Genomic DNA, 15,526 nt, shown 5'->3' with positions numbered 1-15,526 from the left:
TGGGAGATTGCAATCCTAATGTACTAATTGTATTAAAACCAGGACAAGAAGATTCGTCATGTCTCCAATTGATCCACTGAAAGTGGACAAATTCAAAAGAATGCATGCTATTTGAGAATTGAAAATAGTTTCTTCTTCTGCAACCAAACGATATAATAGCCATTAAGTTGCATGATCTGCAGAGATTGAAATTTTATATTAGCAAAATGCAGAGATGTTGTTTATCCATGTGATGCCAAGTTAAAAATAAAAGAATGAGTTAGGAAGCTGAGTGAGTGTATAGTAAACATTACGACTTCAATCAGAGAATAGCAAGGAAGGTGAGAAGCAAATAAAGATGATATAATTGGTTTAGATTACTTTATATGGATCATGTTTATGATTCTTGTCATTACTTTAATGCTAACAACCTGATTTTGGTGATCACCAACAATCTCCCTCCTTATTACACCAGTTCGAGCATGTCCGTAGCAGAAACATTAGTACCTAAAGTAGCATCTTTGAATCCGAGTATATATCATGCAGATATTTTTTCCATTAAAAATAAAAAACAACAATCTCCCTCCTTATTACACCAGTTCGAGCATGTCCGTAGCAGAAACATTAGTACCTAAAGTAGCATCTTTGAATCCGAGTATATATCATGCAGATATTTTTTCCATTAAAAATAAAAAATTGATGCACCAGCCGGGAATCGAACCCGGGTCTGTACCGTGGCAGGGTACTATTCTACCACTAGACCACTGGTGCTTGTTGGCAATGTCCGTGTAAATTTATGTTATTATAGTCTATACGCCATGTAAAATATGAACCAAGTTGTTTGCAAATGAAGTATGAACCGTGCACCATAAAAATGTTACAACTCTTTATGGATTAAATAAAGGTCAATGAAGTTCTATAAATTACTGACCCAAGCACATCAAGCCCAACCAAAAACAGTATTAGCAACCATAGAAATACAGCACACAACCAGCCACATAGAATACACCCAAGCAGGGTTCAATCCATCTCTACATTTTTATGCAATTCCACATTTGAAACAGCATTTTATTGGCACATTACATACATATATAGAAGAAATAAATCAGTATCCATTGCCTCTCGCTGTAACTCAATTGATTAATATAAAAAAAAAAAAAGATTGTTTAAACTATACTTTTGTTCCCTTCCATATTTACTCGTGTTCCAACTATGCATACACCCTTTTGATCAAGTCCATTTGAAAAATAATAATAATAATAATAATCTTATAAAGGTAACATAAATTAGATTTTCACATGTTAATGAGACAGGTGATAGCAGCAAACAAAATGGTAACATAAATTAATAAGTCTCTAGCTGGGGACACTGCACAAACATTGCCACCAAGAAGTAGCTGAAGATCAAGACTTCCCTTGCCTTCAATATGTCCTGTTGCAGGCAGACAATTTCAAGACTAAAACTATTATATTGTAAAGATGCCATTTTGAAAGAGTCCATGTGATTCCCAATTAATATATTTAGGGATGAGTTGGAAGCTTAATGCAGAGAAACAAGTGGCAAGGTTGCTAAGACCCGAATAAAAATTAGGTGACATTTGAGGAACATAAATATTCTTCTTGCCTCCTTTAATTTGCTGCTTAGTTTGCTATATATATGAAGCAAAAAAGCCAAGAAAAACTCAAATTTTGAAACAAACTCACCTTTCTAACCTTATAACCTTCTCTGCAAAGTAAATATGGCAATTTTTGAAACAAACATAAAGAGCTCTCTACATCTTCGAAGCAACAGCTTACCCTCCACACCTCACCCTCTTGTATCACAATTTGAGGACAATTTGCACAAGTTAAAGAGTTCTGAAAGTACCTCCACAGTGTCATCGTCTTCGGTATGCAACAAACTTAATGGCACGCAAGATTTGCATGACTGCATTGATAAGTTACTTCACTTGCATTATGAACAGCTAGCCTTAGCACAAGAGTGCAATGAAAAATGTGTTGATGAGCTACTAGAAGGATCACTTAGGATCTTGGATATCTGCAGTATAGCTAAGGATTGCCTTTTGTTATCAAAGGAAAACATTCATGAACTGCAGTCAGTCATCAGAAGAGGCAATGATACTAGATTCAAAGTTGAGGGTGTAAAATACATGGCTTTGAGGAAAAACATAAAGAAGCAAATTCGAAAGGCGATGTTAAAATTGAAAGCAATGAAGAATGAGTTAAAGGCTTCTTCCTCAAGCAACAAAAACAATAACTCTTCGACCGTGTTTGGAATCTTGAAAGAAGCAGAATCAGTTACCCTGTGCTCACTAGAACATCTGTTGCTATTTATATCTGATCCTAAAGGACGCGCAAAGTACAGCAGATGGTCAGCAATTTCTAAGTTGATGCATTCTAAAAGAGCAGTTTGTGACTCTCTAGAATCAGAGACAAATGAATTTAAGAAGGTGGATTCAGACTTGCAGTCCCTCATCATCCAGAAGCCTTCATCTACTGAAACTTTTCAAAGTCATATGGACGATTTGGAGATATGCATTCAAGATCTAGAAATAGAAGTTGAACAAATATCAAGAAAATTAATTAGAAATAGAGTTTCACTTCTTAACATATTCAACCATTAACCATAGTGTCTGTATGATTTTTGCGCACTCAATTTTCCCCCAAGAGTGTTACACAATTGTAAATGAATGTGAATATATCTTCTTTTTAATACTGAATACTATTATCTAGGGATCAAACCCTTATTGCTTCAACATCATCTCTCTTGCACAGTTCCCTTCGAAATCTTTCTTTCAATTTCATTTTTCTTTCAAATATTCTCCATTAAAATAAGTGAAAGGAAACAAAAGTTAAACCGGTCAATAAAGTTTTTCACTTCTAGAGTCACAAAAGAAGTAAAGTAATTAAAAAAAATCTATTTCTCGTTTTGGTAAAAAGTAAAATGAAGAATGGAAAAAGAGGAGAAGTAAAATAAAATAATTATAAACCTCTGCAAATTAAGTATGCATATCCTAGTTGTCAATCTCAAAACTCCCATTGGGTTCATAATTAATTAAAAACTTTGCACATCATCCCAAGTTTATTTGCTAATAATAGAGATAAATAATCTACTGAGTACCAGCTAATTAGTATTAATATTAGGAGCTAACATGCATTGTATAAATATTGATTAAATAATAGATATGAAGTTGTAAATGGTCATAATTATGTCCTAATTGTATTAATACCCAAACAAGAAGATTCCGCATGTTCCCGATTGACCCATGGAAGGCAGACAAGTTCAAAGACTGCATTCTTCTTTAGAATAGAAAATAGCTTCTTCTTCTACAAACAAATGATATAATGGCAAATTATAAGGTGCATGAACTGCAGAGATTGAAACTTTATATCAGCAACATGCAAATAGCTCAATAACAATCATATTTGAGACAATTAAATGGTAAAACTAAGCTAATAATTTAAAACCAATTCATGATGCATATATTGTGTCTATTTTTATTATTGTGATCTTAATTTTTATATTTTTTTAATTAAAATATTTAAATAAATTTCATTTTTCCTTGCATTGCTATTAACTTTGAATTCTTATTTGATCGGTTTTATTGAGAACTAATATAATACATGTGTGTCTGCACAGTTGGTTTAATAGCTGAATATATATAGTAAATATACATATACAAAAGGTAGATTTAATGTTAAAGATTCGTAACTATGTGATTAATGATGTTGAGACATTCTCTACAATTTTTATATCGTAAGGTTTAGTGTTACACTACTAGAAAAACAGTTATTAGCGTCGGCCACTTTCAGACGCTAAAGGTGAAAAAATAGACACTAATATGTGGTTAGCGTCGGTTTAGCGTCGGTGTCGGGCCTTGAATAAAAGTTGCGAAGCTACTGTGTAACGTCGGCTAAAGATACACCGAGGCTACGTAGCCTCGGTGAAACGGAGGCTAAAGCGGACACTAATGAGACCGACGCTATATTGTTTCAAAACCATGAAAAGTCAATATTATGTTTAGCGTTGGCCTGTCCGACTCTAAAGTCAACAAAAAAAGTCAACTTTTTTTATGCATCGATCGACTGGCATTGAGGTCAATTTATAAAACTCAAGAAAAAACATATAGCGTCCGTAGCACCGACTCTAAAGTCAACATAGGAAAGTCTATAATAATATTTAGCCTTGCATAGACCGACTCTAAAGTCAACAAAAAAGGACAATAAAGATGTTTATAGTCGGGTTGCAACATGACAACCTCACTCGAACAAATTTTTTCAATCCACTCCATCAACCGAACAATATCATATTGATGGTAAAACATTTGGAAACAATTTTAAACATTCGTGAAAGAAACTACAAAAGTTCTACCCACATTAACTTTCAAAAAACATACACAAAAAGTAATCACATCCGAGATTAATTCGTTCTACTAAAAGTACAAGATCAATCTTCATCTAATGATTGATCATCCAAATCGTCATCATAATGATGAGAATGTGATACAAAAGTTGAAGTGTCAAATTTCTTCATCATAAATTCCTTCCAAGCATTCATCTCCCTCTCCATCCTTTGTGCAGTCTCGGTAGCAGCTTTTGCAGCCTCGGTAGCAGCTCGCATTGCTTCGTTAGCCTCTTGTAATTGGGTCGTTGCAGCCTCGGCAATTTGTTCAGCTCTAATTCTAGCTGCTCTTTCAGCTTCTAATGACATCCCAAACATAGAGTGTTGAGGAGTTTGAGATTGTTGGGTAAAACTTTTTGATCCACGTTTTAGATTAATAGCTAAATCTGCAGCGCCATAAACTCGACCACGGTTACGGCCCCCAGCAGCCTCTGTCCATAGCTGATTTACACGCTCTCCATCTAACACTTGAACAACCTCTCCATTCCCTTCTTCAGTTGGCTGAAGTTCTGCATCAAACTTCTTTATAAAAGTCTTCTGCATAACACAACATTATAATGCTAAGTTAGTGCTCTGTTAAGAATTTAGAGATGATATGTTGGTTAGAAGTTAGTGCTTTGTTAAGAATTGTTAGAATTTGTTAAATGTTGTTAAAAGGTTGAATCAGTTAACTATTTATAATGCTAAGTTTGTTTGAGTTACATAGTTAGTAATAGTTAGTTCTACTAGAAAGATGCTAAATTCTATTAGTAAGGTCTGTTAGTGAAATACTTGGTGTCAGCTTTAAAATGAACAAATCAGTTGGCTTGAGTTTGTAATTAAAAAAAAGTTAGAAAATTGTTAGTGTGATTTACAATTAGTTTTGCAATTACAGTTAGGAAAAAAATGTTAATGTTCGTAGGTTAAGTCGTTAGGAAAATGTTAACTGTTAGAAATCAGTAAAGAAAATGATTATGTCAATGCAATTGAATTAATGCTTATTGGATGATTACACAGTTTTACAGGTGAATGGTTTTTTGTTGACTCTGAAGTTGCTATGCTATGCTCCTTGTTGATTAATAGAACGAATTATCACAAAAGTTAGAGTTAGTTTACATGGATAGAGTTAGCAGTTTTGAAACTCTATTAGAATTATATACCAACCTTAATTGGACTGCAAGTAAAAAAAATAGTTCGAATTAGTGGTTAGCATGGTTAATTGAATGTTTGATTTCTGTTAGTGTTAGGAGTCGGATTAGTGAGTAATGTTGAGTTGTTAGCACGTCACTGTCAGTAGGTTGAAAAAGTAAGGAATATTTAACAGCAAGATAACACAAGCAATTGTATCATTCTTATACAGCTATGCCAATGAAACTCAAAATGGTTATGCCCCATATCTATCTAAGAAAAGTCCCATATCTGCCAAATGGCTATGCCAATGAAACTCAAGATAACACAACAAGTTTAAAGTCCCATATCTATCTAAGAAAAGAATCAATAATAATAATAGTATTTGTGCGCTGTCTCATGCATTGTCACTATAGCAATCGACACATCCACGTTGTGCTCAGAAATCTAATGGGACTGATAATTATTTTGCCTAAATTGTCACTATAGCAAACAAAGATACACATCACTAGTGTTCATACTCATTCGAGTTACTGAATGTTGCACGTGAAGTTGCTTTTGAATGTGAAGGTGTGCCTAAATTGATTAAAGACGTGGGATGTTCCTTACAAAATAAACCAATTGAAGAATGGAAAGTGTCGTTAGATAATCTTAAACATTAGTTAATATATATCTATCCATATAAAGTGACAAATCCATAATTTTAGTTCCTATTTTGAAAAGCAGCAACAACAAACAGTTTATGGGACTTTAAACTGTTTTTCTGTAATAATAGTTAATAAGGCTGAATCTTGGTGGAATAAGTAGCACCTGCCTTCCAACCTGCAGGTATTGTGAACCGTGATCCCACCCAATTGGACCCAACATTGCTACTCACTTGAAACCTCAATCGGATTTCATTTTCAAACTGATAGCAGGAAGTAGGAATTTCAAACTGATAGCAGGAATTTCAAACTGATTGCAGGAATTTCAAACTGATATCAAACAGCACAGCAAATATTGATGCAGGAATTTCAAACAAATATCAAACAGCACAGCAAACTGATTGCAGGAATTTCAAACAAATATCAAACAGCACAGCAAACTGATTGCAGTAAAATTTACGAGAACTTACATAAGTAGATGCAGCACGACTGTCAACCCATTCACCATTTTTCCTCTTGTGTGTTTTTAAAAATAACTCATCGGGACGCAGATCCCTTTGAAGTTCACGTGACTACAAAAATCAAATAATCCAATAATCAATACAGAATACGAGTAAAACTGTCAAGATATAAAGAATCTTCATAATAATAATAATTTGTTAGGATTTTATTACTTACAAGTTGAAGTGCAACATCAATATGAGCCTTACGGCCTGTGGTGTGGACTGCTCCGCCTCTTGCGGAAGCTCGATTGGTCTTGTTTTGAGAAGACACAGCCAAAAACTCGGTCTTTTTCCAATAAGTTTGAAGTTCAACCCAAGCATCATCACCAATCCATGAAGGTCGAGTCCCTTTTCTCCTCGCCTTCCCCAACATGTCGTTTAATCGTTTTCTTCCTTTTTTTTCAAATGCGCTATAGACAAATGCATGATCGAAAGGATCCCACGAAACCTTCTCCTAAAAATAATTAAAATCACATAATTAATATTAATAACCAATTAGTTACTTTTTTAAATATAATTTGATCAACTTAAGTGACAAAAGTCAATAAATACTTACTCCAAACAACTTAAACCAATCAGCTTTCGTATCAGGATCGAGTGCAGACCAATGATGTATAGGTTTATAAAATTGTTTGCGTATCGCATAATTAATGGCACCAGCAACTTCTTTGGCAGGAACTAGCCTACAAAATACAATAATAAAACTACTAAATTATTAAGAATCATATGGATAGTAATATTCTCAACTTTCTTAACAGGTTATATATATTTTAGACAAAATACAATAATAAAACTACTAAATTATTAAATTATGAGAATATATATGACTTACCCAGTACCAGATGGTTTTATAATAACTTTCCCATTCTCATCTATTGTTGGCACAAGAGGGGTAATAGTTTCTTGACCCACCGCCTCATCCTCATCAGCATCCACATCTTCCTCCTCTGCCAAATTTGAAGGGCTAGCCATTGTTTGAAGGTTTATACTTTGAGGGCCAGCCATTGTTTGATGGCTTAAAGTTGGAGTAGGCATAAAACTGAATTTCTCAGAGGTAGTGGCATGAACAGGTACTACAGTTGGAGCTGGTGTTGGCATCGACGATGCAGCCTGCACAGACGATGCTGCCTGAGCTGGTGTTGGCATCGACGATGCAGCCTGCACGGACGATGCTGCCTGAGCTGGTGTTGGCATCAACGATGCAGCCTGCACACACGATTTTTTAGAAGCTGATGTTGGCATTGATGATGCAACCTGCACGGACGATGCTTCCTGAGCTGGTGTTGGCATCGACGATGCAGCCTGCACAGATGATTTTTTCGAAGCTGATGTCGGCATCGACGATGCAACCTGCACGGACGGTGCTGCCTGAGCTGGTGTTGGTGCCGATGATGCATCCTGCATAGACAATGTTGTTTGAGCAGGTTTCCTAACGATATGCTTCTTGTTAATTATGCGATTTCGTTCTTCTTGAAGTTTTCCTGGTGCTAATACCTTAGCTTTTCCACCTCTTTTAGTCATCTGTTGTCATAAAAATAAAAGGATTAGTCAGTCTCACACTCTTAACATTATCATAACATTATCAAATGCAGTTTCTGATAAAATTAAAAGTAAAAGAAAAGAAACAATGTTGTTTCTGATAATTCAAATGCAGTTGCCAAACATTATCATAACACGCAAAAACCCCTCCAAACATCAACAACAGCAAAAACCTCTCCATACTGTGGCGAGTCCGAAAACTGCCACGTATACCTACCATAGCGCCGTAGTTACGGATATTTGATAACACAACACTGCTCTACAGGAAACAATTTGAGCAATTTACAGTACGGATTCTTAATGGAGAATCCAAAATGCCCCCTAGTTTCAACAGAGAAGATGTGGATTTTTTATTATATGCCAGAAGACAGATAAAGGGAGGCGGCTGCTTGCTAAATAAAAAAATTTCATAAAACATATAAAGTGAATTCTAGTTCTACTAGAAAACAAAACATTCATTGTTGTTGTACGATATTCTCATACATCTCCAAACCTTATAAAAACAGGACTCATATTAATCAATCAATAAAAAAAGTTAAGAGAAAGATATGCATACTCTATTGTGGTCCTAAAGTAATAATAACTAAAAGATTAACAACAACTTCATTCACGTCACATCACGCTTATCTTCATCAATGCCCTCTATCTGCTTCACTAGTAGAGCAATCAAAAATCTCTTCAAACACATCTAATTGTGACATGTCACGCAAACAAGATATTGCTTCAATTTCTACATTGGGTAGCGCCGGTAACATCCCATCAGATTGATAAGGTACTTCATCCTCTATGTTGTCAATCTCTACGCGACCCCTTGGTTTTGTGGTGATTGCCGCACACCATCCACGCATATCTCTACACATTTCTGGATATGGGACATAATACACTTGTCTTGCATTTTGCGCAAGGATGAAAGGATCATAAGGACGATAACGTTTATCCATCTTAATATCCACAGTTTTATATTGTGGGTGAACCTTTGTGCCCGTATTCCTTGTTGGATCAAACCATTCACAATTAAAAACTGGAATCTTATGCTTCAGACCAAAGTAATCTAGCTCAAAGATATGTTTGATTATTCCATAAAAATCAGTATTTCCTCCTTCTGCAAGACCTTTCACGTGCACACCACAATTGCTAGTTTTTCTACCTTTGCTCCATTCTTCAGTATGAAACTTGTACCCATTGATAAAATACATGTTCCATGATATGGCCATTGATGCAGGACTGCGAGATAAGGCAATTATATCTTGGTTAGTAACTCCATTTGTCTCCTCATTTACATATTTCTTCAGCCATATGGGAAACTCTATATGTATGCGCCCAGATGAATCTTCTATATCTAGAGAGTGGTTCTCTAAGAATATGCTGAAATAAATCACACGATTCATAAGTAAATATCTATTATGATATGCATCAATAATTTGATTGAATATATTATGATGCACACTTACTCAAGATATGGTTTAACCTCATCACAATTTATCAAGACATGCACATGTGAAGACTTCCATTCCTTATCAGATAGAAAATATTTTCGTGACTTCCCACTTGGTCGACCGCCACTTTGTAGAATGGACATTGTAGGTAGAATGTCATCATTGTCTAAATGAGGTTTGTTACTAAGATTTATGGTTGGCAACAAACGGAAAGAGTTGAAATAATGAGAGCAAAAGTAATTTGTCTCGCGATGTATATAATCACTGCATATGGAACCTTCAACTCTAGCCTTATTTGTCACTGCCCTCTTTGAGACTCCCATAAATCTGCACATTCAATCATTCCACGTTTATTAATTTATGATAAACATGCAATAACTTAATAAAATCAACCACAACAATTACCTTTCGAATGGATACATCCATCGGTACTGTACTGGACCACCTAGAATTGCTTCTTTGGCAAGATGGATTGGAAGATGCTCCATTGAGTCAAAGAAACCTGGTGGAAAAATCCTTTCCAACTTGCATATGATAATTGGAATATTCTCATCCAACTTAATTAAGTCGTCCATCCTCAATGTATTGCAACAAAGATCTTTAAAGAATCGACTTAGCTCAGTTAATGGTTTCCAAACCAAATCTGGCAATGAATGGAATGCAATTGGGAGTAAACATTCCATGAAAACATGACAATCATGGCTCTTCATCCCATGCACCGTACCCTTTTCTACATTGGCACACCTACTGAGGTTTGAAGCATAGCCATCTGGCATTCTCAATTCCTTAAGCCATTTACAAACCAACTTGGCTTCAGATTTGGTTAGAGTGTAACTAGCCTTTGGTTTACCATTCTTTCCGTTTTCTAAGGGTTGGAGCTCCAAGTCCCCGCGAAAGCATAATTTAGCCAAGTCTTCTCTTGCCTTTTCATTATCCTTTGTTTTATCCTTAACATTCATGACAGTATTAAATATATTATCGAAGACGTTTTTTTCTATGTGCATCACATCGAGGTTATGCCTTAACAAGTTATCCTTCCAATATGGGAGATCCCAAAAAATACTTCGCTTTTTCCAATTGTGATCCACTCCATACCCTTCGAATTCTTTCCATTTCGCCTCCCATCCAATTTCAGTAACTTTTGGAAAATTACTTATTACCGCCCATATATCTTTCCCTGTGGAAATGGGAGGTGGCTCATTGGTCACAACCCTATTTTTTAGGAAACTTCTTTTACTCCTTCTGAAGGAGTGATTAGATGGCAAGAAACGACGATGACAGTCAAACCAGGAATTCTTATGGCCACTTTTCAAGGTGAAAGCATCAGTGTGTTCCATACAATGAGGGCATGCCAATTTACCTTGTGTTCCCCATCCAGATAACATACCATAGGCTGGAAAATCATTAATTGTCCACATCAAGCAGGCTTTCATGATGAAGTTTTGTTTTGTAGATATATCATAGGTCAATATTCCATTGGACCACAATCGATGTAGATCATCAATCAATGGTTGCAAGTAGACATCTATCTTTAATTTAGGGTTTTTAGGTCCGGGTATGAGGCATGCCAAAAACAAGTATGGTTTGGTCATGCACATTTCAGGGGGGAGATTATACGGAGTAACTATTATTGGCCAACATGAGTATGGAGAAGCAGACGCTTGAATGTAAGGAGTAAAACCATCTGAACACAGACCCAACCTTACATTTCTGGGTTCCCTAGAAATGTCAGGATATACACTATCAAAATGTTTCCATGCTTTTCCATCTGACGGGTGGCGAAGGATGTTGGAACTATTTTTGTTCATGTGATGCCATCTCATTTCACTTGCCGACTCAGTTGATGCATACAATCTTTGTAATCTGGGAATGATTGGGAAGTAGAACATTCTCTTCACTGGGATATCTTTGTACTTTCCCATGCCAGTCTTGCGAGGAATGAACCTAGGAGCATTACAAAATTTGCACTCTGATAGATTGCTATCATCCTTGTAATATAACATACAACCATTCTTACAACAATCAATCTTCTCAACCTTTAGCCCTAACTTAGATACCAACTGTGTTGCTTGGTAATAGTTCTCGGGCAAGCATTTTTGAACTGGACATACACTTTTAAGCATTTGTGCAACAAAATCTAAACCTTTTTGTGGTACATGCCAATTAGACCTAATTTCAAGAAGTTGAGTAGATATTGATAATATTGATTGGGTAGCTCCCTCATAAATGGGCTTGTTGAAAGATATCAACTTGTCATAAAATCGTTTGGCATCTTCGTTGGGAAACTCATCCTCCGTATATTCCTCAACTTCTATGTTATCATTCACGTGAGAGAATACTCCATAAGGCCTATAAGCATCATACACCATCTGATTCATTGCCTCAATTTGGTCATCATGATGCACATGCTCACTACTATTTGAATCATTCCTTGTATTAACATTGAGCTCTACTTCTCCATGTTGAGTCCAAATCCAATAGTCTGGTTGAAATCCATCTCGATACAAGTGAAGTCTAACATTAGTTGGTGTTCTTATCTTGAGACACTTGCAATTTATACATGGACACCTTATCCCTCCCTCAGATTTACAAATAGGTTGTTTCAAAGCCCTCTTTACGAAGTCTTTAACCCCGCGAACATACTCTTCTTTCAATCCGTGTCTATTGGAATATACTCTATCGTACATCCAAGTACGATCCATTTTCTATAAGGCAAACAATTAACTCGTCAACCACTGAAAATTAAAACATATATTAGACAAAAATGAATGGCTGATAAGTTCCTAATGGGTATTAGGAGAAAATCAGATAACTTCCTAATGGGTATTAGGAGAGAATAGAATACATGTATTCCAAGGGATTTTTATTTTATTTTCAGTGGTTCAAAAATTAAACATGACGAACATACCAAATTTTAATACTATTGTACATTATTATTTCAGACCGTAAACAAAATTGCTGCACAGATTTATAAATCTATTAAACTGCTGTATATTTTAACAAATCCAATAAGCTATTGTACTCACTTCCTGAAATCTAACTAAAACAATGTAAGCCTTAATTCTTAGTTTATTTTTTGATGTAAACCGAACCAAAACTACATGTTAATGGAAATAACTAACAACTTGCAGTATGTAGTCACTATATAGACTGTCATGTACAGTAGTACCAAATTATTACCATGCCAACACAAATCAACATACAAACCAAAACAAAACTTCTACCTACAAACATACGCAACCAAAACGCATAAGGTAGCCGATACACAAAGCAACCGCCTCGAAACCAGAAAAAAAACACAACACTGGGACAATCACAACAACAGAATAGAACTTAATTCGAAATATAAACAAAATCTTTGCGAATCAAATGCCACAAAGGTGAAAGGTTATATCCCGATGCTAGAATTTCATTTACAACATAACCAATTCGCAATCCAAGGGAAACCGAAAAGAGAAAAACACAACATAGCCAATGCGTGTTCGAAATCAAAATAAAGTTCAAAAATTTGTAAATCATACACTTAGCTCGAACTATGAGTTTAAACAAGTGGTAACCACAATCAAACAATTCTCTTATAACAATTAGAGTTAACGGTGCCGACAAAAACTAACGGTAACTATAACCAAACCGTCTACGCAAACAGAGCCGTACAGTGCAAAAAGAAGAAACAAAATAGATTATGATTATTTACAATGTTATTCCAAAAGTAACATCCAATTATCCATTTCACTATGCTTCACAAGCAGGGTATAACAGAATATCTTATTTGCAAGGAAAATGGAAATTTAACATCCAATCATCCATTAAAACACAAGGAAGCACAAGACAAACAAGACAGTAGGAATGGAGAAATCAGAAACACGTGAAGCTAACTCGGGGAATCGAGAAACATATTGATTTCAAAAATATGGATGAACTGCTAGCACAACAGGACAACAACACAAGACAGAACAAAGGAACACTTCTCAATTGCAGTCACTAGAAGCAAGCAAAGCACTAACTAAGACACATCAACAACAGTTAGAAAACAAGCACTAATAATCAGGTCACAAATATATAGCAGACACACAGATTGTTACAAATGGCTGATACTGGCACTGCAACTCACATCAGAAATCAGTTATGGAATGCAGGCACAACAGATAATTCAAGAAGCACAACAGCCAAATCAGGTGGCACAATGAAAACATCACCTTCAGCCTGAAGCAAGGAAGGCTCAACAGCAAATATCTCATCAAGAACAGGACAATCTAGAGCATTAGAGGACATACATCAAGCAACAAAAGGGAAACTAAACTACAGATATGAGTTCATCTATAAAGCACTCAAGCAGCCGCATCATCAATACACAATGCAACAACTGGAAATTACTCGGAGGAAACATCATCAAGAGAACCACATGAAGGACATTCAAGATAAGAGGAAGGATGAAAACATGCATCAATATCATCAACATACCAGAAACCTTGGTTCCACAAAAACAAATCTAAACCAGCACAAACTTTTTCAGCTCTTTTAGTTTGACCCCATAAGAAATAATTAAGCAGAACTTAGGAAATTCCATAGCCTCCTCATAACCACAAAATCAATTCATAAATAATTCTCAACAACTTCACTTATTCCAAATAATTGTATAATAACTAAAGTGTTAAGTATTTCAAACTATTGCACTAACTGATGCAAACACTAACTATTGCAAACACTAACAGTTCAGTCTGGTTCCAAATTAACATAGGGATGACTAACCTTGAGAAAGAGTTGTCTTTGCAAAATCCCGGATGATATAGTGCTTCGGTTCCAAATTAACTTGCATTCAACAACTGCTTACTGCCTCCACTAAGTAAGATGAGCATTCTTGAAAACCTACATTCAGAAAACCAATTAGCAAATAATTTGATTTTTGTAGTTTCAGACTTAAAGGAGACTTTAAACATATTTGGAAACAATACTAAACTTGCAAAGAAAAGTTGATTCCAGCATCCACAAAGCCGATAGTTCTGGAAAACCTACATTCAGAAAACATAAAACATATGACTATCTCATACTCATTAAACCAAAACTCCATGGAAATCACTTGAGATGAATATGCATTACCTTTGATGATTCAGAAACCCTTTAACGAGGGATTTTGAATTAGGGATTCTTCAATGGATTCACGGATTAGGGATTCACGAATCGGTTCACGAAATAGGGAAAAAAGGGATTCACGATTTAGCATGGAATTAGGGTTTTCGTTTTGTGAAATGAAATGGAGGGAGAGTGAAAAATCACGAGGGAAAAGGAAAGAGGGAAATAAGCTGTCGCGCAATTTTTGGTCCGAAATAGAAAATTCCATAGAGTCCGCCAAGCGGACTCTAATTAATAAATAAAATACTTAAACCTTAAATATATATATATATATATATTATAGATAAATAAATGGAAAATGTATATGTTATAAGAATAGAGTCGGCTCAGCGGACTCTAAGTAAATAAATACTAATTAAAAAATAATGCTACTAGATAGAGTCGGTCTCACCGACTCTAAATAAATTAATCAAACATTCTTCAAAGGTAACATAACAAGTAGTGTCGGTTTTGCCGACACTGATAAAAAAAATAACTTGTCTTAAAAGATGTACCTAGATAGAGTCCGTTAGTGTAGGCTTAGCCGACACTAATGGTGTCCGTGTCGGTGGCCGACTCTAAACTAGGAGGCTAAAATGACTTATTCTAGTAGTGTTACATCATGGTAGATCGTGAGCAAATAAGAAAGATGGATCCAAAGAGTGATGAAGGGATATTCTTAGGTTACTCTATAAATAGCATGGCTTACATGGTATATAACAGTCATACCAAGACTATGATGGATTCATAAATGTTGTCATTGATGATAATCCTGAAGAAAATGATGTTATTAAGGAAGAAGATGATG

At 35.5% G+C, this 15,526-nt stretch overlaps 3 protein-coding genes and 1 non-coding gene across 4 annotated transcripts; 1 reads left to right on the top strand and 3 right to left on the bottom strand.

Annotated features, from left to right (window-relative positions):
- Positions 1-679: 679 nt before the first annotated feature.
- TRNAG-GCC (transfer RNA glycine (anticodon GCC)) lies at positions 680-750 on the bottom strand. The gene has a single exon. It is a non-coding gene; the product is annotated as a tRNA-Gly (tRNA).
- Positions 751-1,594: 844 nt separating this feature from the next.
- Positions 1,595-2,691, top strand: LOC127105234 (uncharacterized). Its single transcript, XM_051042399.1, has one exon. The coding sequence runs from the start codon at positions 1,718-1,720 to the stop codon at positions 2,600-2,602; it is 885 nt and encodes a 294-aa protein (XP_050898356.1). The 5' UTR covers positions 1,595-1,717; the 3' UTR covers positions 2,603-2,691.
- A 1,734-nt stretch (positions 2,692-4,425) lies between these two features.
- LOC127103472 (uncharacterized) lies at positions 4,426-14,872 on the bottom strand. The gene is made up of 9 exons (XM_051040727.1): positions 14,707-14,872; positions 14,567-14,618; positions 14,359-14,475; positions 7,467-8,155; positions 7,191-7,317; positions 6,810-7,088; positions 6,518-6,703; positions 6,365-6,421; positions 4,426-4,917 (listed from the first exon to the last, which is right to left on the bottom strand). The coding sequence occupies exons 4-9, from the start codon at positions 8,153-8,155 to the stop codon at positions 4,426-4,428; spliced, it is 1,830 nt and encodes a 609-aa protein (XP_050896684.1). The 5' UTR covers positions 14,359-14,475; positions 14,567-14,618; positions 14,707-14,872.
- Positions 8,806-12,311, bottom strand: LOC127103471 (uncharacterized). Its single transcript, XM_051040726.1, has 3 exons — positions 10,015-12,311; positions 9,625-9,936; positions 8,806-9,538 (listed from the first exon to the last, which is right to left on the bottom strand). The coding sequence occupies exons 1-3, from the start codon at positions 12,309-12,311 to the stop codon at positions 8,806-8,808; spliced, it is 3,342 nt and encodes a 1,113-aa protein (XP_050896683.1).
- Positions 14,873-15,526: the final 654 nt, after the last annotated feature.

Source organism: Lathyrus oleraceus, chromosome 7, assembly GCF_024323335.1.
Source record: "Lathyrus oleraceus cultivar Zhongwan6 chromosome 7, CAAS_Psat_ZW6_1.0, whole genome shotgun sequence".
Classification (NCBI taxonomy): Eukaryota; Viridiplantae; Streptophyta; class Magnoliopsida; order Fabales; family Fabaceae; genus Lathyrus; species Lathyrus oleraceus.
The sequence above is the reverse complement of the archived record's forward strand: the minus strand, read 5'-3'. Positions and strand labels throughout refer to the sequence as shown.